General features: G+C 51.4%; 1 protein-coding gene across 2 annotated transcripts in view; it reads left to right on the top strand.

The window, feature by feature from the left end:
- C4H20orf194 (chromosome 4 C20orf194 homolog) overlaps positions 1–24,728 on the top strand; it is a 188,235-nt gene that overhangs the window by 146,685 nt on the left and 16,822 nt on the right. For both annotated transcript variants that reach the window (XM_038745460.1, XM_038745459.1), the window contains exons 28-31: positions 1,185–1,310; positions 8,573–8,610; positions 14,666–14,801; positions 16,714–16,800. In XM_038745460.1, coding sequence (XP_038601388.1) covers positions 1,185–1,310; positions 8,573–8,610; positions 14,666–14,801; positions 16,714–16,800 — 387 coding nt within the window. The remainder of the gene's footprint in view (positions 1–1,184; positions 1,311–8,572; positions 8,611–14,665; positions 14,802–16,713; positions 16,801–24,728) is intronic.

The raw sequence follows: 24,728 nt of genomic DNA, 5'->3' as shown, positions 1-24,728 counted from the left end.
TTATTATTATTATTATTATTATTATTATTAATCAGCGTTTCCCAACCAAACCGGATGGTCTTTTCCAATCCTTTTCATCAGCCCTGTATTTCTCAGACCTTCCTCCACCCCCAGCTATCAACCGAGACCAGCCTATAGGCAAGCAGTGGATAGAGAAGCAGCATGGCTCAATGGAAAGAGCATGGTCTTGGGAGTCAGAGGTCATAGGTTCAAATCCCGGCTCCGCCAATTGTCAGCTGGGTGACTTTGGGCAAGTCACTCGACTTCTCTGGGCCTCAGTTACCTCATCAGTAAAACGGGGATGAAGTCTGTGAGCCCCACGTGGGACAATCTGATCACCTTGTATCCTCCCCAGCGCTTAGAACAGTGCTTGGCACAGAGTAAGTGCTTAACAAATGCCATCACCATTATTATTATTATCTGTGGTATTCGTTCATTCATTCAATCATACTTATTGAGCGCCTACTGTGTGCAGAGCACTGTACCAAGCGCTTGGAAAAGTTCGATACAACAATAGCTCTCTTCCTCCCTTTAAGGCCCTACTGAGAGCTCACCTCCTCCAGGAGGTCTTCCCAGACTGAGCCCCCTCATCATCATCAATCGTATTTATTGAGCGCTTACTGTGTGCAGAGCACTGGACTAAGCGCTTGGGAAGTACAAGCTGGCAACATATAGAGACAGTCCCTACCCAACAGTGGGCTCACAGTCTAATAGATTCCTCCTTCCTCTCCCACTCCTCCCCCTCTCCGTCCCCCCCCACCTTACCTCCTTCCCTTCCCCACAGCACCTGTATATATGTATGTATGTTTGTACGTATTTATTACTCTATTTATTTATTGTACTTGTACATATGTTTGTATGTATTTATTACTCTATTTTACTTGTACGTATCTATTCTATTTATTTTATTTTGTTAATATGTTTGGTTCTGTTCTCCGTCTCCCCCTTCTAGACGGTGAGCCCACTGTTGGGTAGGGACCGTCTCTATAGGTTGCCAACTTGGACTTCCCAAGCCCTTAGTCCAGTGCTGTGCACACAGTAAGCGCTCAATAAATACGATTGATTGATTGAACGATAAAGGGACACATTCCCTGCCCGCAACGAGCTACCGCTCTGCTGGGTTTCCACGGGCCGCCGTTGACTTTCCTTCCTGCCGCTCTCTTTCCCCCCGCACCCGCTTCCAGCTACACCGACCCCATCGACGTGGTCCAGGCGCTGCAGACCCATCCGGACCCAGACGTCCAAGCCACTTTCACCATTGGCACCGTCACCGCCTGCGTGGAGCCCCTCAGCTGCTACATGGAGCACAGGTACTGCCCGACCACAAGCGGGGAGGGTCTCAGAGCCCCCCAAGAAATTAAGGAAGGAGACTGCCCACCCCCACACCCCAGCGGACTTTGAACCCCCCTCCGCCTGGGAAGAGGGTTCTAATAATAATAATTGTGGTATCTATTAAGCGCTTGCTATGTGCCAGGCACTCTAGGGGCAGGGGTACAAGCAGATCACGTTGGACACAGCTCCTGCCCCGCATTGGGCTCACAGTCTTAACCCCCATTTTACAGATGTGGTAACTGAGGCCCAGAGAAGAGAGCGGACTTGCCCCAGGTCACATAGCGTGGCAGAGCCGGGATTAGAACCCACGTCCTTCTGACGCTCAGGTCTGGGCTCTGTCCACTATTCATTCATTCATTCAGTTGTATTTATTGAGCGCTTACTGTGTGCAGAGCACTGGACTAAGTCCACTACACTGTCTACTCCTGCAGTGGGGCTTCTGGAAAGAGCCAAGGACTTGGGGGTCAAACATCCATCATTTGCCTGCCACATTGGGCAGGTCGCTCAACCCCTCGTTGCCTCAGTTTCCTCATCTGTAAAATGGAGATGATAATAATGGCATTTATTAAGCGCTTACTATGTGCAAAGCACTGTTCTAAGCGCTGGAGATGAATCATCATCATCATCATTGTGGTTTGGGTTAAGCACTTACTATGTACCAGGCACTGTACTAAGCGCTGGGGTGGAGACAAGCAAATTGGCTTGGACACAGTCCCTGCCCCATTTGGGGCGTACACTTTCCATCCCCATTTTACAGGTGAGGGAACTGAGGCCCAGAGAAGTGAAACGACTTAATCATAATAATAATGGCATTTATTAAGCGCTTACTATGTGCAAAGCACTGTTCTAAGCGCTGGGGAGGTTACAAGGTGATCAGGTTGTCCCACGGGGGGGCTCACAGTCTTCATCCCTATTTTACAGATGAGGTAACTGAGGCCCAGAGAATAATAATAATAATAATGACATTTATTAAGCGCTTACTATGTGCAAAGCGCTGTTCTAAACGCAGGGGAGGTTACAAGGTGATCGGGTTGTCCCACGGGGGGCTCACAGTCTTAATCCCCATTTTCCAGATGAGGGAACTGAGGCCCAGATAAGTGAAGTGACTTGCCCAAAGAAGTCACACAGCCGACAATTGGCGGAGCTGGGATTTGAACCCAAGACTTCTGACTCTTTCCACTGAGCCACGCTGCTCGGTCATACAGTAGACATGTGATGAACCCTACTCAGCTGCCCCCCACCCCCTGAGCCTCCAACAGGTGGCCAAGAAGTAGAAGATCCTGGGGAAATGGGCTCCTCCTGTCCATGGTGCCCATGGGAAGCAGCAGGCCTGGGAGTCGGAAGGTCATGGGTTCTAATCCTGGCTCTGCCTCTTGTCTGCTGTGTGACCTAGGGCACGTCTTTTCACTTCTCTGGGCCTCATTTACCTCATCTGTAAAATGGGGACTGGGGCATGCTGCCCATGAGAAGCAGCATGGTGTAGTGTGGCTAGAGCACAGGCTTGGGAGTCGGAAGGTCATGGGTTCTAATCCTGACTCCACCACTTGTCTGCTATGTAACCCTACTGGGCAAGTCACGTCACTTCTCTGGGCTTCACTTCCCTCATCTGCGAAATGGAGATTGGGAACGTGAGCCCTACGTGGGACAGGGACTGTGTCCAATCCGGTTTGTCTGTATCCACCCCAGCGCTTAGTACAGGGCCCGGCATATAGTACGTGCTTAACGAATACCGCAATTATTAGGATTGTTATCCAGTCCCCACCCTGGGAGCGGGGCCAGCGGCTGGAGAGATCCCCGCGGGATAGATTGGGTTTCTCGGGTGTTTGAATGTGGCAGAGGAACTTGAGCCCTCCCGCCGGCGTCCCCGAGCTCAGCGGGAACGTTGGCCGGAAGGGGAAGCGCCACACTGTCTTTGAGACGCTTCAAGCGGGGAAAGGAAAGGAAAACAACCGAAAGAACAAGGGCGGTCGAGAGTACGTCTCGTCTTCCCTGCGTCCTCCGGGTCCAGCCTTCCGGTTGTCCTTGACCCTTTTTCCCAGGAGCCAGGGACAGATGCAAGAGGGGTGAACTGTTTCAGGAATGGGGGTCCTACCAGGCGCAGGGCCGTCACCTCCCCAGCCAGCTCTTCCCTTTGGTCCCGAGGGACTGGACAATTTCCTCCTAACGGGTGCCGGAATCAGGCCAAGCGCGGAGCATGGGTGAAGCGGGAGAGGATGGGAAAGCCATAGGAAGCAGCGGAGGGAAGAGGAGATCGTTTTTATAAATGTCCAGTCATGCCGGGCCAAAGGGGACGAAGCCACCCTCTATTTGGGGGCTACCTTGGGTAGCGTGAGGGCAAATTGGGGGGCTGTGTCAGCACTGAGGTAGGAAAGGGACATTCAGACCATGAGCCCCATGTGGGACAGGGACTGTGTCCAACCTGATTAGCTTGTAGCTACTCCCTTATTATTATTATTCTGCATCATCCTTTGTCTTGTATTATCCGTGCCATTGCTCCCTGCCTTCGACATGGATTTTCAGACTGTGAGCCCACTGTTGGGTAGGGACTGTCTCTATATGTTGCCATATTGTACTTCCCAAGCGCTTAGTACAGTGCTCTGCACACAGTAAGCGCTCAGTAAGTACGATTGATGATGATGATGATGACGACATGGATCAGTCAATCCTGGAGCGCTTCCTGCATGCAGAATAATGTACCAAGAGCTTGGGAGAGGACAGTATAACAAAATTAATTATAATTAACATTATTCTGCATGAATTAATAATTCATTCACTCGTTCAATCATATTTACTGAGCACTTACTGCGTGCAGAGCACTTTACTGAGTGCTGGGGACAGTTCGGTAGAACAATATAACAGACGCCTTCCTTGCCCACAGCAAGCTTCCAGTCTAGAGGAATAGCCAAGAGTTGGCTGTAGACTCCGGCTTCTGACTCCGTCTCCGATCTAATTGACGTGGGACTTTTGCCTGAAAGGCGAACATTACTATTCTTGGAACTAAACTGTGGTTGGCTTTCCGGAGAGATTAGGCTCGTCGGCCTCAAGGGCTGCCGAGGACTCCCCAGCCGGAGCGACGGCACTGATCGACTTCTGGACTGTAAGCTCGTTGTGAGTAGGGAATGGGTCTGTTTAGTGTTGTATTGTAGTCTCCCAAGCGCTTAGTACAGTGCACCGCACACAGTAAGTGCTCCATAAATGCGATTGAGTGAACGAATCACCTTTCCATACCCCGGCCCAGGGGGAGCAGGTCCGTGTACAGGCCCCGATTTCAGTTGGGGCTACATTAGGAACTCTCCGGGCCCACAGAACCTATTTAGGATCCCATTTGGGGATTCATTCCTTCAGTCTTATTTGTTGAGCACTTACCATGTGCTCAGCACTTGGGAAAGTACAGTACAATAATACACAGACCCATTCCCTGCCCACAAAGAGATTGCCGTCTAGAGCAGGGATTGCAAGCCCCTTGGAGTGGGGCCAGGGCCCGGGACCAATTCTCACCCGGGGATTTCTTCCCGGCGAATAAATGCTATTCCTCTTACTACTATTTTGGACATTTCCCCAGAAATGGTTAAAAGACAATGTCCAACTTTGCTGGACACAAAGCTACACAATCCATTAATCAATAGTATTTATTGAGTGCTTACTATGTGCAGAGCACTGGATTAAGCGCTCGGGGGAGTCCAATACAACAGAATTAGGAGACATATTCCCTGCCCATAACGAGCTTACGGTCGACCTTCTGGCCTGTCAAACAATCATTGGTTTTCACTGAAGGCTTGCTAATAATAATAATTGTGCTATTAAGCTCTTACTATGTGTCAAACACTGTTCTAAGCCCTGGGGAAGATACACAATAATCAAGCTGGGCACAGTCCCTGTCCCACGTGAGGCTCAAGGTCTTGATCCCCATTTTACAGATGTGAGAACTGAGCCACAGACAATTTAAGTGACTTGCCGAGGTTACACAGCAGACGTGTGGGAGAGCCGGGTTTAGAATCCAGGTCCTCTGCCACATTCCCAGACTAAGCCTCCCTTTTCCTCAGCTCCCCTTCCCTTCGGCATCACCTCGACTCGCTCCCTTTGCTCTTCCCCCCTGCCACCCCACAGCACTTATATATAATTCTATATAATTCTTTATATATGTAGATATATCTGTATATATATATATATATATAATTCTATTTATTTAGATTGATGCCTGTTTACTTGTTTTGATGTCTGTCTCCCCCTTCTAGACTGTAAGTCCATTATGGTCAGGGATTGTCTCTCTTTATTGCTGAATTGTACTTTTCAAGTGCTTAATACAGTGCTCTGCATACAGAAAGTGCTCAATAGATAGGATAGCATGAGTGAATGAATACAAGCAAATCGGGTTGATCACAGTCCCTGTCTCACATGGAGTTCACTCTCTTCATCCCCATTTCACAAATGGCAGCCTGTCCAGTAGGCCACGGTGGTTCTCAATCAATCAATCAATCGTATTTATTGAGCGCTTACTGTGTGCACAGCACTGTACTAAGCGCTTGGGAAGTACAAGTTGGCAACATATAGAGACGGTCCCTACTCATGTGCTTGCTGTGTGCCAGGCCCTGTACTAAGCACTGGGGTAGATATTTATCATCAGGTTGGACACAGTCTGTGTCCCAGATGGGGTTTCGCAGTTTTGATCCCCGTTTTATAGATGAGATAACTGAGACCCAGAGAAGTGGCTTGCCCAAGGTCCCTCAGGAGACAAGTTGCAGAGCCGAGATTAGAACCCAGGTCCTTCTGACTCCCAGGGTCAGGTTCTATCCAGCAGGCCACACTGCTTCATAATAATAATAATAATAGTAATAATAATGGCATTTGTTAAGCACTTACTATGTGCAAAGCACTGTTCTAAGTGCTGGGAGGGATACAATGTGATCAAGTTGTCCCACGTGGGGCTCACAATCCCCATTTTTACAGATGAGGTAACTGAGGCTCAGAGAAGTGAAGTGACTTGCCCAAGGTCACACAGCAGACTTGTGGCGGAGCCGGGATTTGAACCCATGACCTCTGACTCCAAAGCTGCTTCATGTTGCCTTACTGCGGAGAGAAAAGCCAGGAAGTAGAAAAAGGTCCCAGGGGTCTCTGAAGGTGATCAGAGAGGTCTGTATCGACTCTGTGGAAGGCAAGCGGCATCTTTATCCCCATTATTATTATTTTTATTGCCCACACCCTCAGTCAGGGAAAGGTACATTTTCCATTTGGGTATAATAATAATAAATACAGTATTTATTAAGTGCTTACTATGTGCCACACACTGTAGTAAGCGTTGAAAAGCAAGCAGCGTGGCTCAGTGGAAAGAGCTCGGGCTTTGGAGTCAAGAGGTCGGGGGTTTGAATCCCGGCTCTGCCAATTGTCAGCTGGGTGACTTTGGGCAAGTCACTTAACTGCTCTGTGCCTCAGTTACCTCATCTGTAAAATGGAGATTAAGACTGTGAGCCCTCTGTGGGATAACCCGATCACCTTGCAACCTCCCCAGCGCTTAGAACAGTGCTTTGCACATAGTAAGCGCTTAATAAATGCCACCATTATTATTATTATTACAAGCAAATCGGGTTGGACGCAGTCTCCGTCCCCTGAGGGGCTCACAGGCTGTATCCCCATTTTACAGATGAGGCCCAGAGAAGTGACTTGCTCAAGGTCACCCAGTAGACAAGTGGCGGAGTCACCATTAGAACCCGTGACTTTCCGTCTCCCACGCCGGGCTCTATCCACTACACCATGCTGCTTCTGCGAGCAGCAATGGGGCACAGGCCCTGAGAGCCCCCGGCCCACTTTGAGACTGTGAGCCCACTGTTGGGTAGGGACTGTCTCTATATGTTGCCAATTTGTACTTCCCAAGCGCTTAGTACAGTGCTCTGCACATAGTAAGCGCTCAATCAATACGATTGATGATGATGGTGGTGGGAGGGAGGGGGCTTGACTGAAGCCCCAGGCCCAACCCCTCGTGGTTTCCCAGCTGGACAGTGGCTCCTGGCTCCTGCTGGCAGGCCTGGCCACTTGTACCGGGAAGCGTGAGGCCCGCTTCAATCCCGAGGGAAGAAGAAGGTGGCAGAGGTGCCACCTCCTTTGCCTGGTAAACAGCAAAGCAACAACAATGATGGCATTTATCAAGCGCTTACCATGTGCAAAGCACTGTTCTAAGCGCCGGGGAGGTTACAAGGTGATCAGGTTGTCCCACGGGGGGCTCACAGTCTTAATCCCCATTTTAAGAGGAGGTAACTGAGGCCCAGAGAAGTTAAGTGACTTGCGCAAAGTCACCCAGCTGACCATTGGCGGGGCCGGGATTTGAACCCATGACCTCTGACTCCAAAGCCCGGCTCCTTCCGCTGAGCCGCGCTGCTAACAGACCGCACATGCTCCCTCTGCCTACTGGTATTCCCAGAGCCTCCAAAAGTCAGACCAACGGCAGCACCCCACTTGTTTGGAAGAGCAGGGTGAAGGGGGGGATGGGGAGGAGCTCCTGAGATCAGTAGCGTTCTGGAATTCCCATTCCCTTCCCCCTCCACTTCCTTGTTATTGGTGCCGCTGAGAATTCCCTTTCCCTGATCTGGCACTTGGGCTGATTCACCTTCCTCTCAGGTACAGAGTGTTCCAGGGGCCCAGGCTGGGGGAGGAGCAGGGAGGATTTTGCTGGAGGCATCCCCCCACTCCCTGCCCCGCAAGGTTTGAGTAGCTTAAGTAGTCGGACAGTTTGGGGGGGTCTCGAACCTGGGTGTTTGGACTCCCACCCTGCTCTCTCCACACTCACCGTCCACCTGTGATCCAGGGGGGCTTTAGGCTGGAAAGGTATTTGTTTATGGTATTTGTTAAGTGCCTCCTATGTGCCAGACACTGTATTAAGTACTGGGTGGATACAGGCACATCGGGTTGGACACAGTCCCTGTCCCACGTGGGGCTCCCAGTCTCAAACCTCATTTGACAGATGAGGGAACTGAGGCCCAGAGAAGTGAAGTGACTTGCCCAGCGTCATACAGCAGACAAGGGGCAGACCCGGGGTTAGAAACTGGTCTGCGTTTGGGAGGGAAGAGGTCGCGATACCACCTCTCACGAGTCTCCCTGTCTCCCCTCTCCCTTTGGCCCTCCCAATCCCCACGGAGAGACATCTGTCCTGACTCTGAACCCATCAGTCCGGCGGCTAAGCTGGTCCTAACCCCAGCAAGAATGAAGCAGCTCTCCTTTTTTTTTCTCTCCCTCTTTTTTTCCTTTCCAGATTTCTCTTTCCTAAATTCCTCGATCAGTGTTCACAAGGTAAGCGGAGCGCTTCTCTTCCTTCCTCCTGCCCCCAGATCACCTCCGGGTCTTCCGAACCCTGGGTGGGGAAAAGCCCCTCACTCTTAGGCCCCACCCCCCCATCTTGACCTGTGATGCACAGTACCGGGTCCAGGGATGTCGGGGTACGTGGAGTTTTCATTTCCTCACGGCTGTAGCCAGGCTAGCACAGGAGTGTCAGCCAGCCCTGAGATCGGGGGGCCTGCAATGGGGGTCCTCCAGAGCGGGCAGATGGGCATGGTTCGAGCCGGTGGCCCTCAGAACTGCTCTTCCGTCATCCCCTTCCTCACCGTGGCTCCTAAGGACCCCCTGCAAAACCCAGTGCCTCCCAACCACCACCACCACCACTACCACTGCGGCCGAGGAGGAGGAGGAGAGGCGGCTTCGAGCAAGCTCACCGGGGGGGGCCTCAGCCCCCGGAACGGCTTTCCAGACCACTGGGAGGTTGATGAAATAACCATTGTTGCCGGGAGATGCGCCAGGGCAGGTTTCCGGAGCCGGCCCGGCCAGCAGGAATCCAGAAGAAGCAAAAACAAATAGCCGGATTCAAAGCCACGCCACCCCGCTGAGCCCCTCGCCAGCACCAGGCCCCAAACAGACGCCCGCAGCCACAGAGACCCAGCCAGCCTCCCTAGGCCTCAGGCGGACCTCAGTTCAAACGGAGATAACGAGGTCAAGGCCAGCAAGGAGGGAATTGTGCTTTTAAGCATCGGGGCGATTTTTGGAGCATTTTCCCCCGACTCCCACCCCCGTGAAAGGGATGAAAGCAGTCAGTTCGGCTCAGCGTGATTCTGCCCAGTGCTCGGACGCTTCTTCATCTGGTGGGGACGGGAGGTCACCTCAAAAGCCCTCCCTCAAAGCCCCAGAGTCCCACAGTTCCGGTAGGAAAGCAAGGTTGGATCCGTACTCCAGTGGGTCACCAGGCCACACTCCAGACCACCTCTACCCCGAGTTTAGAAATGAGCTGCCCACCAAATCAAATCTTCTTGATTTGCGTCTTGTGGCTTCCACCCCCGGAGATGTCCGTGACCCTGTGGCCTCTCTCTCAGTTTATAAGATTACCCCTTGACGGCCTCACTAGCTCACCCTGTCTTGGCCTGCTTTTTGATGGGGGTTGGGGTTTGGATTTTATTTTTTTCTGCAACGGGGAGAACATGAGCGATCCCATCTATGCCGGGGACACTGGTCAAGAGCCACCAGGAAGAGGAAGAGACAACTGGCAATGCCAACCCTTGGAATGTTTGCATGGGACTCTGGAAACAGAGCAGGAGCGCTGTGACTCTCACTGGACCCAAACCAACAGTAGGAGGACTACTTGGGAAGTTATTATTATTATTATTATTATTATTATTATTATTATTATAACTTGGGACGTTATCATAGTTATAATAATAATAATGAAGGTACTTGTTAGGCACTTACTATGTGCCAAGCACTGTTCTAAGCTCTGGGGTAGTTACAAGTTAAGCAGATGAGACACAGTCCACCATGGGGTGCGCGCACTCTTAATCTCCACTTTACAGATGAGGGAACTGAGGCCCAGAGAAAAGAAGTGACTTAATGATAATAATAATTTTGGTATTTGTTAAGTGCTTGCTTTGTGCCGAGCACTGTTCTAAGCGCTGGGGGAGATACAAGGTAATCAGGTTGTCCCACACGGGGCTCATTGTCTTAATCCCCATTTTACAGATGAGGGAACTGAGGCACAGAGAAGTTAAGTGACAATAGTTATAATAATAATAATAATAATAATAATAATAATAATAATAATAATAATAATAATGAAGGTACTTGTTAGGCACTTACTGTGTGCCAAGCACTGTTCTAAGCTCTGGGGTAGTTACAAGTTAAGCAGATGAGACGCAGTCCATCATGGGGTGCGCGCACTCTTAATCTCCACTTTACAGATGAGGGAACTGAGGCCCAGAGAAAAGAAGTGACTTAATGATAATAATAATTTTGGTATTTGTTAAGTGCTTACTTTGTGCCGAGCACTGTTCTAAGCGCTGGGGGAGATACAAGGTAATCAGGTTGTCCCACACAGGACTCATTGTCTTAATCCCCATTTTACAGATGAGGGAACTGAGGCACAGAGAAGTTGTGACAATAGTTATAATAATAATAATAATAATAATAATAATAATAATGAAGGTACTTGTTAGGCACTTACTATGTGCCAAGCACTGTTCTAAGCTCTGGGGTAGTTACAAGTTAAGCAGATGAGACGCAGTCCACCATGGGGTGCGCGCACTCTTAATCTCCACTTTACAGATGAGGGAACTGAGGCCCAGAGAAAAGAAGTGACTTAATGATAATAATAATTTTGGTATTTGTTAAGTGCTTGCTTTGTGCCGAGCACTGTTCTAAGCGCTGGGGGAGATACAAGGTAATCAGGTTGTCCCACACGGGGCTCATTGTCTTAATCCCCATTTTACAGATGAGGGAACTGAGGCACAGGGAAGTTAAGTGACCTGCCCAAAGTCACAAAGCTGATAAGTGGCGGAGCTGCATCTAGAACCCATGACCTCTGACTCACAAGCCCGTGCTCTTTCCACTGAACCACGCTGCTTCTCAAGGTCACACAGCAGCAGACGTGGTGGGATCAGAACCCAGGTCCTGATTCCTGGGCCTGGGATCTATCTAGTAGGCCACGTTCACTCCCCACCCATTACAGGCACGTGTCCCACCTCGCTCTTGCTCCTGGTCCTGGAGGAGTCTGGATGGAATGGGCATTTGGGAAATCCTGCTAGATTCCTTGCTATGACTAGGAGGCCTCCCCTCAAAAGGGAGGGCGGTCAGTACCCTGGGTGGTCTTCCTGGCTGCTGAGCCCACGGCTCATCCCGATTTCTCCGGTCCACCCAGCCCAGGGCTCTGACACTACCGTTATTCCGGGACACTCAGAGGAAACTTGGGATTCGGCAGGACCGAGGAGCAGTGGAGTCTAGTGGGTAGAGCCCGGGGCTGGAAGTCAGAAGGACCTGGGTTCTAATCCCAGTTCCTCCACTTGTCTGCCTGGCACTTCACTTCTCTGGGCCCCAGAGACCTCCTCAGGAAAACGGGGATGGAGACTGCAAGCCCCATGTGGGATATGGATGTGTCCGACTTGATTTGCTTGTACCTACCTCAGCGCTTTCTACGGTGCTCGGCACATAGTAAGCGCTTAACAAATACCATTTAAAAAACCCCCAAAACAACAAAAATCCTCTGTGGTTCCCATCCTGTACACCCACTTCGTCTCTCTTCTCTGCCTTCGCCTTTAAACCCGGGCCACCCGAGGACAGCTCGGGAGAGTGGGCGAGAAGAAAGCCGCGGAGAGCCCGAGAAAAAGTGACGCCTCCCAAAGGAGCCGCGTCACCGTGATTCCAGCCCACCTACTCGGCCACGTTGGCATGGAACCGGCCGCCATGGGTGGCAGAGGAAGCAGAATCCCGGGATCTTGCTTGGGCGTCGTTAAGGGTGCCCAGCCTGCCCCCACTCAGCTTTGCCCGGGGCAATCGATGAAATGGTAGAAATCGCTCCGGAGGCTGTGTCTCAAACCAGAGAGCTCTGCCGGAGGACAGTTCTCTGCCCCTCCACCCGTGCCCGCTGACGGGCACGGTGAGGCCCCGGGCGGAGGCGAGGGCAGACAGGCGGCCGATTCCAGCGGCCGGGTAACGGACCCTGGGGTGGTGGGGTTGCCAGGCAGCGGGGATCGGGCGCTCTGAGTGCCAGCCACTGTGCCAGCCATGGCTCCCGCCCACGCTTGGCTCCGCTCCAGCCAGCCATCAGGCCTGGCCTATCCCCCAGTCCCTGCCTCCTCCTCCCTCTCTTTTTTTGTGGTATTTGTTAAGCGCTTACTATGTGCCAGGCCCTGTACTCAGCACTGGGGGAGATCATAATAATAGTAATGATGATGGTATTTGTTAAACACTTACTATGTGCCAGGCCCTGTACTCAGCGCTGGGGGAGATCATAATAATAATAATGATGATGGTATTTGTTAAACACTTGCTATGTGCCAGGCCCTGTACTCAGCGCTGGGGGAGATCATAATAATAATGATGATGATGGCATTTGTTAAACGCTTACTATGTTCCAGGCACTGTACTAAGTGCTGGGGTAGATACAAGATAATTGGATTGGACACGGTCCCTGTGCCACACAGGGCTCACACTCTTAATCCCCATTTTACAGGCGAGGGAGCTAAGAGAAGTTGTGACTTGTCACACACAGTAGGCAAACGGCAGAGCCGGAATTAGAACCCGAGTCCTACCGACTCCCAGGCTTAGACTCTACTCACTAGGCTACACTGCCTCTCTTCTCTCCACCCTGCGTCCACCCCTAGGGCATGTGGCCGTACCCACCCCCGGCCCCGACGAGATTTCAAGCAGCCCGGCCTAGTGGAAATACCATAGTCCTGGGAGTCGGAGGACCTGGGTTCCGATCCTGGCTCTCCCAAATGCCTGCTGTGTAACCTCGGGCCAACCCCTTAACTTCTCTGTGCCTCTGTACTCCTGTTCTCCCTCCCACTTAGACTTTGAGCCCCAAGTGGGACAGGGACTGTCTCCAAGCTAATTTGTAACTACCCACCACGCTTAGAACAGTACTTTACACATAGTAAGTGCTTAAACACCATTACAAAAATATTTTTTAAGTCAGAAGGGCCCCTCTGGGGGCCATATGGTCATCACCTCCACGGTCACCAGGACACCTGAATGTTTTTCACCAGCCTTCCTGGGGCTTCCATCTCGGGGGGCCCAGTTCAAAGGCAAGGTGGTCCTAGCAAGTATTGCATCTCCCCCCCCCCCCGCCCCGGCTCTTGCCACCAATTTTTCTCTGGGCTACTTTTCCTGCCTCGTTTCTCCTCTGCCAAGTGGGAATCCAGGAGAGGCTTGGAAGAAGAGCGAGCTGAGGGCGAGGGAGGTCTCACAGCCGGTCCACTGGTCACAGCTGTGTTCTGGCATCACCGTAACGAGGCCACCGCGCCTCTCCCCAAGCTCCCCCGGCACTAGTGTTGGGTCAGTGGGGCGCCGAGCTGGAGACCCTTACCCTGAGCCTGGTCAGTAAGCGGGGGCACGGCAGATGCCACGCTAGCCGCTGGCCAAGAGCTCTGCAGGGCATGGGGGACGAGGGACTGGGCTTGTCAAGACGATGATGAGCCGTGAGCCGTTCGCACCTGGTCCCGACAATGACTCTCCCCGGCTTCAGAGTCTTACTGCAGGCACATCACCAGGGACTGTCTCTATATGTTGCCAATTTGTACTTCCCAAGCGCTTAGTACAGTGCCCTGCACACAGTAAGCGCTCAATAAATACGATTGATGATGATGATCACCGCCAAGAGGCCTTCCCTGACGAAGCCCCCCTTTCCTCTTCTCCCACTCCCTTCTGCATCGCCCTGACTTGCTCCCTTTCTTCATCCCCCGTCCCGGCCCCACACCACTCATGTCCATATCTCTCATTCACTGGTTTCTATTAACGTCTGTCTCGTATTTATTGAGTGCTTACTGTGTGGGAGAGTACATGCAATACAATAATAAAGAGACACCGTCCCTTCCCACAACAAGCTTTCAGCCTAGAGGGAGAGACAGACGTTAATATAAATCAATGAATTGCAGCTCTGGATATAAGTGCTGTGGGGAATAGTAATTATGATGGCATCTGTTAAGCGCTTCCTATGTGCCAAGTACTGTTCTAAACGCTGGGGGGATACGAGATAAGTTGTCCCACGTGGGGATCACAGTCTTAATCCCCATTTTACAGATGAGGGAACTGAGGCCTAGTGAAGTGACTTGCCCAGGGTCACACAGCAGACAAGTGGCGGAGCCGGGATCAGAACCCATGACTTCTGGCTCCAAAGCCCGGGCTTTTTCCACTGAGCCACGCTGTTCCCAACTTGTACTTCCCAAGCGCTTAATACAGTGCTCTGCACACAGTAAGCGCTCAATAAATATGATTGATTGATTGATTCTGTGAGTGCAGACATGTGCGGGGCACGTGCATCGAACGTACACAACTGCCTGTCCGCTCCCTCACACACGATTTCTTCCCACAGGCCTGGTGAGCAACGTTGTCTTCACGAGCCACACGCTGGAGCAGAGACACCCGCTCCTCGGGCAACTCCAGAGCCTCATCCGGGCCGCCAATCCCGCGGCAGCGTTCATCCTGGCTGAGAATGGGATTGTGACAAGGTATCCCCCCCGGCCGATTCCCCTGCCCTTCCCAAAGCAGGCCGCCCCACCGAGCCCCCCGAAGCGGGCCCCTCCCGCCCCAATCCTGCCTTCACAACTCTGGGCTGGCTCCATACGGGGTCCCATTCTCAGTGTTTAGTTTTTCGGAAATTGCTTTTCCGAGAAGCGGTCTGGCGTAGGGGAAATCAATCAATCAATCAATCAATCGTATTTATTGAGCGCTAACTGTGTGCAGAGCGCTGTACTAAGCGCTTGGGAAGTACAAGTTGGGAAAGAGCCCGGGCCTGGGTTCTAATCCCAGCTCCGCCACGTGTCTGGCTGGGTGAGCTTGGACAAGTCACTTCACTTCTCTGGGCCTCAGTTCCCTCATCTGGAAAATGGGGTTTAAGGCTTGGAGCCCTACGCGGGACAGGGACTGTGGCCAACCAGATTAACTTGATTCTACCCAAGCGCTTAATACGGTGCCTGGCATACATAGTAAGCACTGAACAAATAGCACAATCATTACTGTTATCATCACTTCATCTGTAAAATGGAGATGAAGACTGAGCCCCAAGTGGGCTATGGACTGTGTCCAACCGGATTAGCTTGTATCTACTCTAGGGTTTAGTACAGTGCCTGGCACATAGTGAGTGCTTAACAAATACCAATGTGCCCCCCCCCCAAAAAAAAAAAACAACATAGCCCCTAACAGGTACCATAAAAAAAATGAAAATGGCAAATTTCACAGAGGGCATAATACTGTCAAGTCAGGAATAAAGGTCACAGCAAATGGGACAGAGCGCTAGTAAGAGGCCCTACTGAGAGCTCACCTCCTCCAGGAGGCCTTCCCAGACTGAGCCCCTTCCTTCCTCTCCCCCTCACCCCCCTCTCCATCCCCCCCATCTTACCTCCTTCCGTTCCCCACAGCACCTGTATATATGTTTGTACATATTTATTACTCTATTTTACTTGTACATATCTATTCTATTTATTTTATTTTGTTAGTATGTTTGGTTTTGATCTCTGTCTCCCCCTTCTAGACTGTGAGCCCACTGTTGGGTAGGGGCCGTCTCTGTATGTTGCCAACTTGTACTTCCCAAGGGCTTAGTACAGTGCTCTGCACAGAATGAGTGCTCAATAAATACGATTGATTGATTAAGAGCAGGAGATGCTGTGAGATCAATCAGTGGTATTTTGTTGAGCGCTTACTGTGTGCAGAACAGCAGAGAGAGCACAGTACAGCAGAGTTGGCAGATACGTTCCCGACGCACAGTGAGTTTAAGGCCCATGCCAGGGCAGCCTTTTAGAGCCTGTGTGCAAGGTAGGCTCATGCTCAGTGAAGCTCGTTCGATGTGATGTTATCGATCCCCTCCGCACAGCAGGCTCCTAACTGGATTAAAAAGGCAAAGTGCTCTTGTCTGAGGGATTGGACTGCTAATTGCCTACAGTCAGTTGTCTGGCTTGGGCACAGTTTTGGTTTTCCATTCGAAAGACCCCAGCAATCCCCCAGCCGCACCCTCCCGGGACTGGGCTCCAGGGCTAAAGTGTCACTGTTCAGTGTTTTCAGTAAGAAGCAGTGTGGCCTAGTGGATAGAGCCTAGGCCTGGATGTCAGAAGAATCTGGGTTCTAATCCCGCTTTCACCCCTTGCCCGCTGTGTGACTTCGCCCCTCTGTGCCTCAGTTCCCTCATCAGTAAAGTGGGGGTTAAGACTGAACCCCATGTGGGACAGGGACCGTGCCCAACCTGATTACCTTATGTCTACCCCAGCGTTTAGGGCAGCGCTTGGCACGTAATAAGCTCTTAACAAATACCACTATTATTATTATTATTATTGTTCCTGGCCCGTCCCACCCACCCTCACTCAATGGAGGAATTCCCCCCGGGGACCGAGGCTGATGAATCTCGCTTGTTGTTGTGCTTTCTCTCAGGAATGAAGACGTGGAGCTGATCCTCTCCGAAAACAGCTTTGCGAATCCTCAGATGCTGAGGACCCGCTACTTGACGTTTCCCGGTTGGCAAGTATCGCGTTGGAGAGTTGATCCAGGGCCCTTTCCCGAATGAGCACCCGATAAGTCAAACCCGGCCTGGCAATAGCCCAGAGGAGCCGTGTGTGTGTGTGTACGTGTGTGTGTGTTTTGGGGTAGTGCTGGGGAATCTGCTCTGAGCGCTTGGTTTCCCCGGGCCCGATCAGCCCCGTGACCCCTTCATCCGCCCTCTCGGGCCTCACAGCTCAAACACAGGTGGTTCAAGGAACGGAGGCCTCCGGCAGAGAGGGCTGGAAACGAGTGCCGTTTCTCCTCTCGATCGTATTTACCCGGGATCTGCTTTGTGCCGACTGCCGTCCTAACTTCTTGGAAAAACACACTGAGACACATTCCCTGACTCACCCAAGGCTCACAGTCCGCGTGGCTTAGTAGAAAGAGCACGGGCTTGCGAGTCAGAAGGACGTGGGTTCTAATCCCAGCTCTGCCACACATCTGCTGTGTGGTCTTGGGCACTTCCCTCACCTGTAAAACGGAGATTAAGACTGTGAGCCCCATGTGGGATAGGGGTTGTGTCCAACTTGTTTGCCTTGTATCTACCCTCGTGCTTATAACGGTGCTTGGCACATAGTAAGCGCTTAAACAAATATCACAATTATTATTATGATTAAGGGGGAAAAGGGGGCTGACGACAGATACCTAAGGAAAGGTTGAGATGGTCAAAACAGTAAGATGACTAAAGGCCAAGGGATCACAAGAAAAACGGAAGGATTGTGGCTGTCCATAAGCTCACTGAGGGCAGGGAATGTGTCTGTCACCTCTCAGTGAATTATCCTCTCCCAAGTGCTTAGTCCAGGGCTCTGCATTCATTCATTCTGTTGCATACTTCCCAAGCACTTAGTACAGTGCTGTGCACACAGTAAGCGCTCAATAAATACGATTGAATTCATTCATTCATTAAATCTTATATATTGAGCGCTTATTGTGTGCAGAGCATCATCATCATCATCAATCGTATTTATTGAGCGCTTACTGTGTGCAGAGCACTGTACTAAGTGCTTGGGAAGTACAAGTTCAGAGTACAAGTTCAAGTCTACCCCAGCATTTAGAGCAGCGCTTGGCATGTAATAAGTTCTTAGCAAATACCACTACTATTATTATTATTATTCCTGGGAGTACAAGTACAGGTTCAGAGTGCAGAACACTGTATTATGCGCTTGGGAGATGACAGTACAACAATCAACAGACAACATTCCCTGCCCAAAATGATCTTACAGTCTAGAAGGCATGCAGTAAGCACTCAGTAAATACCATTGATTGATGAAAGGGCGGTTTTCGGGTTCTTCATTCGGTTGTATTTACCGAGAGCTTACTGTGCAGAGCACTGTATGAAGAACTTCGGGGAGTACAATACAGCAATAAACAGTCACATTCCCTGCCCACAATCAGCTTACAGTCTAGAGGCGGGGAGACAGACATCAATACAAATAAATAAAATAGCAGATATGGACATAAGTTCTGTGAGGCTGGGACGGGGGAAGAGCAAAGGGAGCAAGCCAGGGTGACGCAGAAGGGAGTAGGAGATGAGGAAAAGACGGGCTTAGTCTGGGAAGGCCTCTTGGAGGAGACGGACCTTAAATAAGGCTTTGAAGGGGGGGAAGGGGAGACTCGGTAGGCGACGTCTCCCCCTCAAGCCCCGCCGCCCCGATGAAGGGGGACCCACCCGAGCCGCGAAAAATTGCGGCTCAGCCTGGGAGTGGTTCGGCGGAACAGGCGCCGGTGGTTGATGCCGTTTGGTTTGGCCAGTGGAGAGAACCACGCTAATTTGGCCAACTCTCTATTATCCTGCGGCTGCTCCTCCACTTTGTGCATTATCCAGGCCCTCACCGCCGCCGCCTCTCTCCCCCCCATTAGCCTTTGGTGGTTCCGCTGGTTATTAGCCCATCCCAGGAGCCCGGGAGGGGCCGGAGGGGGATCTCGAAGCAGACAATTATGCAGTTTGCCAGCTCCAGTAAGAATTGGGGGATTGGAGGAGGTGGAAAGCAGTTGGATAATCCAAAGGGTTCAATTATCTACGCTGTTCCTGCCACCATGCTCGTGGATAATTGAAAGTTGGCCATCTCTGGTATTAATTGAGCGCTCTGCCTTCCGAGAGCCCAGAGGATCGAACAATGAGCGATTTGTTCGGCTCCCCGGGGCCCCGTGAGCTAGGCCAGGGATTGCGGTGGGAAGGGAACAGGAGGCAGAGGAAAGGCCCAACCGTAGGGCTGACAGAGGAAAAGACGGGAGGCCAGATGGAAGGTCGACCGGCTGGGCCTGGGGAGGACCAAGGTGGGAAGTGAGTTCCAGCAGGGAGCCCCCTGCCCCCACCCCTCAGGCCAGCCACAAATACCTTCAGTTCCAAGCAGAAGCAGTGTGACGTAGTGGCTAGAGCCCAAGCCTGGGAGTCGGAAGGACCTGGGTTCTAATCCCAGCTCCGCCACAGGTCTGCTGTGTGTCCTTGGGCAAGTTACTTCACTTCTCTGGGCCTCAGTTCCCTCATCTGCACAGTGGGGATGAAGTCAGTGAGCTCCATGTGGGACAGAGACTGTGTCCGACCCGATTTGCCTGTATCCACCCCAGCTCTTAGTACAGCGCCTGGGCCATAGTAAGCATTTAACAAATACCATAAGATTATTTAACAGTAATCCTCCGTCCTGAGGGGTCCGTGGCATCGGCCAACAAGGCGGGGAGACCCTTTCTTGCTCTGGACCCTGTTATTCCACAGTGGAGTGAAGCCAAGGATGGGGTGGGGTAGAGCAGTCCGTCATCCCAACCCACCGCCTTCTTCCCCAAAGACCCCAGCATTGGTGCTGGGCAGACTGACACAGGGCGAGGGAGCGAGGAGTTCAAGATTCGGCAGTGCCAAAGGCACACGGATGTACTATCTGTGTTTGGGTTTGGGGTGACCTCGGGGAATACCACAGCTGGGAGGGAGGGAGAGAGAGAGGGGGGAAACCAGAGGGAGAGGCTGAGGAAGGGTCGGGGACGGTTGTTGTTTTAAGAGGGTTTTGGGGGGATTTTTGATGGTATTAAAGGGCTTAAAGGGCAAGTCACTTCTCTGTGCCTCCGTTACCTCATCTGTAAAATGGGGATTAGGACTGTGAGCCCCCCGTGGGACAGGGACTGTGTCCAATCCGATTCGCTTGTATCCACCCCAGCGCTTAGTACGGTGCGGTAAGGGCTTAACAAATGTCGTTGTCATTATTATTAATAACCCCTGATTGCTATCAGCCGGGCTCTCTACCAGGCAACACGGCATGGAGCCCAACCCGTCTCTCTGGCCACGGCCTTGCAGTGGGCCGAGCAGGCCGGGCTGGAGGGAAGGAAGGAAGGAAGGAGCCTCCATTAGCTCAGGGCTGCAAACCGAGAACGAGGAAGGGCAATTAGAGCATAATGCCGCATTGTCCCGGGGAGCGAACGCAGCGGGCCCCGTGTCCCCGGGCTGACCGCGGGCTCCCCCCGGGTGCCTCCGGGAAAGCAAACGGGGCCTGCTGCGGTCTCCCCATTCCCAGCAGCTGGGAATAGGTTGGGGAAGCGGGGGGCGGCGCGGGGCCACGTGGGCAGCCGTCTTGAACGGCTCATCTCCGCAGACGCAGACTCCGGGTCGCCCGCGTCGACCAGCCCATCCGCGCCAGGGAGTGGCTTTGGGCAGGTGCAGCCCCGGGCATAATCTTGGGGTTTGCCTGCCGGCGGGAGTGTCACATAGTACCAGCTCAAAGGCTGGTCTGCTCCAGCCGGGCAGGGCAACAACCCCCGTCTCTATCATCTTCAGTCAGGCCCGCACTGAGAGCCCCTTTGTTCCAACCTTGACAATCATTACAAATAACGATTATGGCATTTGGTTGGGGTGGTTTGTTTTATTTTTATTTTTTTTTTTGGTATTTAAGAGCTTCTTTTTTGCCAGGCACCATATTAATAATAATAATTGTGGTATTTGTTAAGCACTTACTGTGTGCCGGGCACTGTACTAAGCGCTGGGTGGGTACTAGCAAATTGGGTTGGACACAGTCCCTGCCCCACATGGGCCTCACAGGCTTATTAGACTTTTAGACTGTGACTTTAGCCCCCCTTTTAGACTGTGAGCCCACTGTTGGGTAGGGACTGTCTCTATGTGTTGCCAATTTGTACTTCTCAAGCGCTTAGTACAGTGCTCTGCACAGAGTAAGCGCTCAATAAATACGATTGATTGATTGATTGATTATTAAGCACTGGGGTAGATCCAAGCTAATCGGGTTGGACACAATCCCTATCCCACATGGGGCTCGCAGCCTTAAATCCCAGTTTTCCAGATGAGGGACTTGGGCCCAAAGGAGTGAATTGACTCGCCCAGGGTCATTCAGCAGCCAAGGGGCGGAGCCGGAATTAGAACCCAGGTCCTCTGACTTCGAGGCCTGTGGTCTTTCCACTGGGCCATTCTGCTTCCCTCTTCAGCACTCACTATGTGTCAAGCGCTGCTCTAGGCGCTGGGGTAGGTGCAAGATAATCAGGGAAATAGCGTGGTTAAAGCATGGGTTTGGGAGTCAGAAGGACCTGGGTTCTAATCCTGACTCTGCCGCTTGTCTGCTGTGTGGTGCTGGGCAAGTCACTTCACTTCTCAGAGCCTCAGTTCCCTGTAAAATGGGGATTAAGATGGTGAGTCCTATCTGGAACAGGGACTGTATCCAATCCAATTATCTTGTATCTACCCCAGTACTTAGTACAGTGCCTGACACATAGTAAGCGCTTCGCAAATGCCAATATTATTATTATTATTATTATTATTATTATTATTAAATTGGACTTGGTCCCTGTCCAAGCAGGAGGGAGAACAGGGATTGAATCTTCTCCTTGATCTCCGTTTAGCTTGGGATAGGGGAGGGAGATCTAGACCCTTTGGTTTGGCAGTACTGCAGGTGTGGCAAACTGAGGGCATTCGGAGAGCAGCTGACACCACCCGGGCTTGCAGAATAATAATAATAATAATAATGCTGGCATTTATTAAGCGCTTACTACGTGCAAAGCACTGTTCTAAGCGCTGGGGAGGTTCCAAGGTGATCAGGTTGGCTCACAGTCCTGAAGAATCGGGGGCTTTCCAAAAGAGTCCGAGCGGGGGCTGTTAGACTCCCCGACTTCTTGCCTAGATCATCATCATCATCAATCGTATTTATTGAGCGCTTACTATGTGCAGAGCACTGTACTAAGCGCTTGGGAAGTACAAATTGGCAACATATAGAGACAGTCCCTACCCAACAGTGGGCTCACAGTCTAAAAGCCTAGATGCCCAGCAGTGGTACGGTTCACTGTCCGATCTGCTCTGTCCAGCCTACCTGGGCAAAAATAATAATAAGAAGAAAGATTATGGTCTTTAAGTGCTTACTATGTGCCAGGAACTGTACTGAGAGTGGGGTGGGGTACAAGCAATCGGGTTGGACACAGTCCCTGTCCCACGTGGGGCTCGCAGTCTCCATCCCCATTTTACAGATGAGGTCACTGAGGCCCAGAGAAGTGAAGTGACTGACTCAAGGTCACCCAGCAGACAGGCGGCAGAGCCAGGATTAGAACCCATGACCTTCTGATTCCCAGGCCTGTGCTCTGTCCACTACACCATGTTGCTTCTCCCCCCCTGTTCCTCTGGAGGAGCCCCCTTGGGCAGCCACGCAGACCAGGGCAGTGGGCTGCAGCCTGAGGGGCGGGCATCATCATCAATCGTATTTATTGAGCGCTTACTATGTGCAGAGCACTGTACTAAGCGCTTGATACTATGTGCAAAGCACTGTTCTAAGCGCTGGGAGGGGGGATACAAGGTGATGAGGTTTTGTCCCACGTGGGGCTCACAGTCTTCATCCCCATTTTACAGATGAGGGAACTGAGGCACAGAGGAGTCAAGTGACTTGCCCAAAGTCACACAGCTGACAAGTGGCAGAGCTGGGATTTGAACCCATGACCCGTGACTCCAAAGCCCGGGCTCCTTCCCACTTTTCCCACTGAGCCACGCTGCTTCTGTAATAATGGCATTTATGAAGCGCTGACTATGTGCAAAGCACTGTTCTGTTGAAGAGCACAGCATCGTAATCCTGGGCGGGGGCACGGTGGGTGAGGGGGCATTATAATCCCACCCCCCTCTAGGCCTCCATCCCCCTCTCTGCCATCCAAGTCTGTCTAGAGAGCTGAGGGAGGGGACAGGAACTCGACTTGTACCTCCCAAGTGCTTAGTACAGTGCTCTGCACCCAGTAAGCGCTCAATAAATGCGATTGAATGAATGAATGAATACCTAGCCACATCCCTTTTCCTTTCAATAAGAATAGGAATAACCGGTATTTGTTCAGCGCTTAGTAGGAGAAGCAGGATGGCTTAGCGGATCGAGCACGGGCTTGGGAGTGGGAAAGTCGTGGGTTCTAACCCTGGCTCCACCACCTGTCTGCTGGGTGACCTTGGGCAAGTCACTTCACTTCTCTGGGCCTCAGGGACCTCATCTGGAAAATGGGGGTGGAGACTGTGAGCCCCACATGGCTCAGGGACTATGTCCAATCTGATTATCTTGCGTCCACCCCAGCGCTTAGTACAGTGCCCAGCACACAGTAAGTGATTAACAAATACCATAATTATGTGTCAAGCACCGTTCCTGTGAGCCCACTGTTGGGTAGGGACTGTCTCTATATGTTGCCAACTTGTACTTCCCGAGTGCTTAGTACAGTGCTCTGCACACAGTAAGCGCTCAATAAATACGATTGATTGATTGGACGAGATATAAGTTAATCCGTCTTGATCATCATCATCATCAATTGTATTTATTGAGCGCTTACTGTGTGCAGAGCACTGTACTAAGCGCTTGGGAAGGACAAGTTGGCAACATATAGAGACAGTCCCTACCCAGCAGTGGGCTCACAGTCTAAAAGGGGGAGACAGAGAACAAAACCAAACATACTAACAAAATAAGATAAATAGAATAGATATCTACAGGTAAAATAAATAAATAAATAGAGTGATAAATATGTACAAGCATATATCCATATATACAGGTGCTGTGGGGAAGGGAAGGAGGTAAGATGGGGGGGATGGAGAGGGGGACGAGGGGGAGAGGAAGGAAGGGGCTCAGTCTGGGAAGGCCTCCTGGAGGAGGTGAGTTCTCAATAGGGCCTTGAAGGGAAGGCCCTACTGAGTTAATAAGTTAATCGAGAAGCAGTGTAGCTCAGTGGGAAGAGCACGGGCTTTGGAGTCAGAGGTCATGGGTTCAAATCCCAACTCCGCCAACTGTCAGCTGTGTGACTTTGGGCGAGTCACTTAACTTCTCTGTGCCTCAGTTACCTCGTCTGTAAAATGGGGATTAAGACTGGGAGCCCCCCGTGGGACAACCTGATCACCTTGTAACCTCCCCAGCACTTAGAACAGTGCTCTGCACATAGTAAGCGCTTAATAAATGCCATCAAAAAAAAAAATCCAATAGGACAGAGTCGAAGTGGAAGGGAGAAGAGGGATTGAATCTCCATTTTACAGATCAATCAATCAATCAATCGTATTTATTGAGCGCTTACTGTGTGCAGAGCACTGTACTAAGTGCTTGGGAAGTTCAAGTTGGCAACATATAGAGACAGTCCCTACCCGACAGTGGGCTCACAGTCTAAAAGAGTGGGCTACAGATGAGGAAACTAAGCTCATTGCAGGCAAGGCATGTGTCTGTTCATTGTTATAGTATACTCTCCCAAGTGCTTGGTAAAGTGCTGTGCATACAGTAAGCGCTCAATAAATACGACTGATTGACTGAACGAATGAATGAGGCACAGTAGAGTGACTTGCCCAAGATCAAGCAGAAAACAAGTGGCAGAGCCGGGTTTGGAACCCAGGGCTTCTGTCTCCCAAGCCCCAGCCTCTTTCCATTAGGCCACACTGCCCTTCCCTCAGCACGGTTCTGTCCTCACTGACCCATATGGCCCAGCTCTGT

Source organism: Tachyglossus aculeatus, chromosome 4 (assembly GCF_015852505.1).
Source record: "Tachyglossus aculeatus isolate mTacAcu1 chromosome 4, mTacAcu1.pri, whole genome shotgun sequence".
NCBI classification, from domain to species: Eukaryota; Metazoa; Chordata; class Mammalia; order Monotremata; family Tachyglossidae; genus Tachyglossus; species Tachyglossus aculeatus.
Note: the sequence above shows the minus strand (reverse complement) of the source record. Positions and strands in the feature narration are given on the sequence as shown.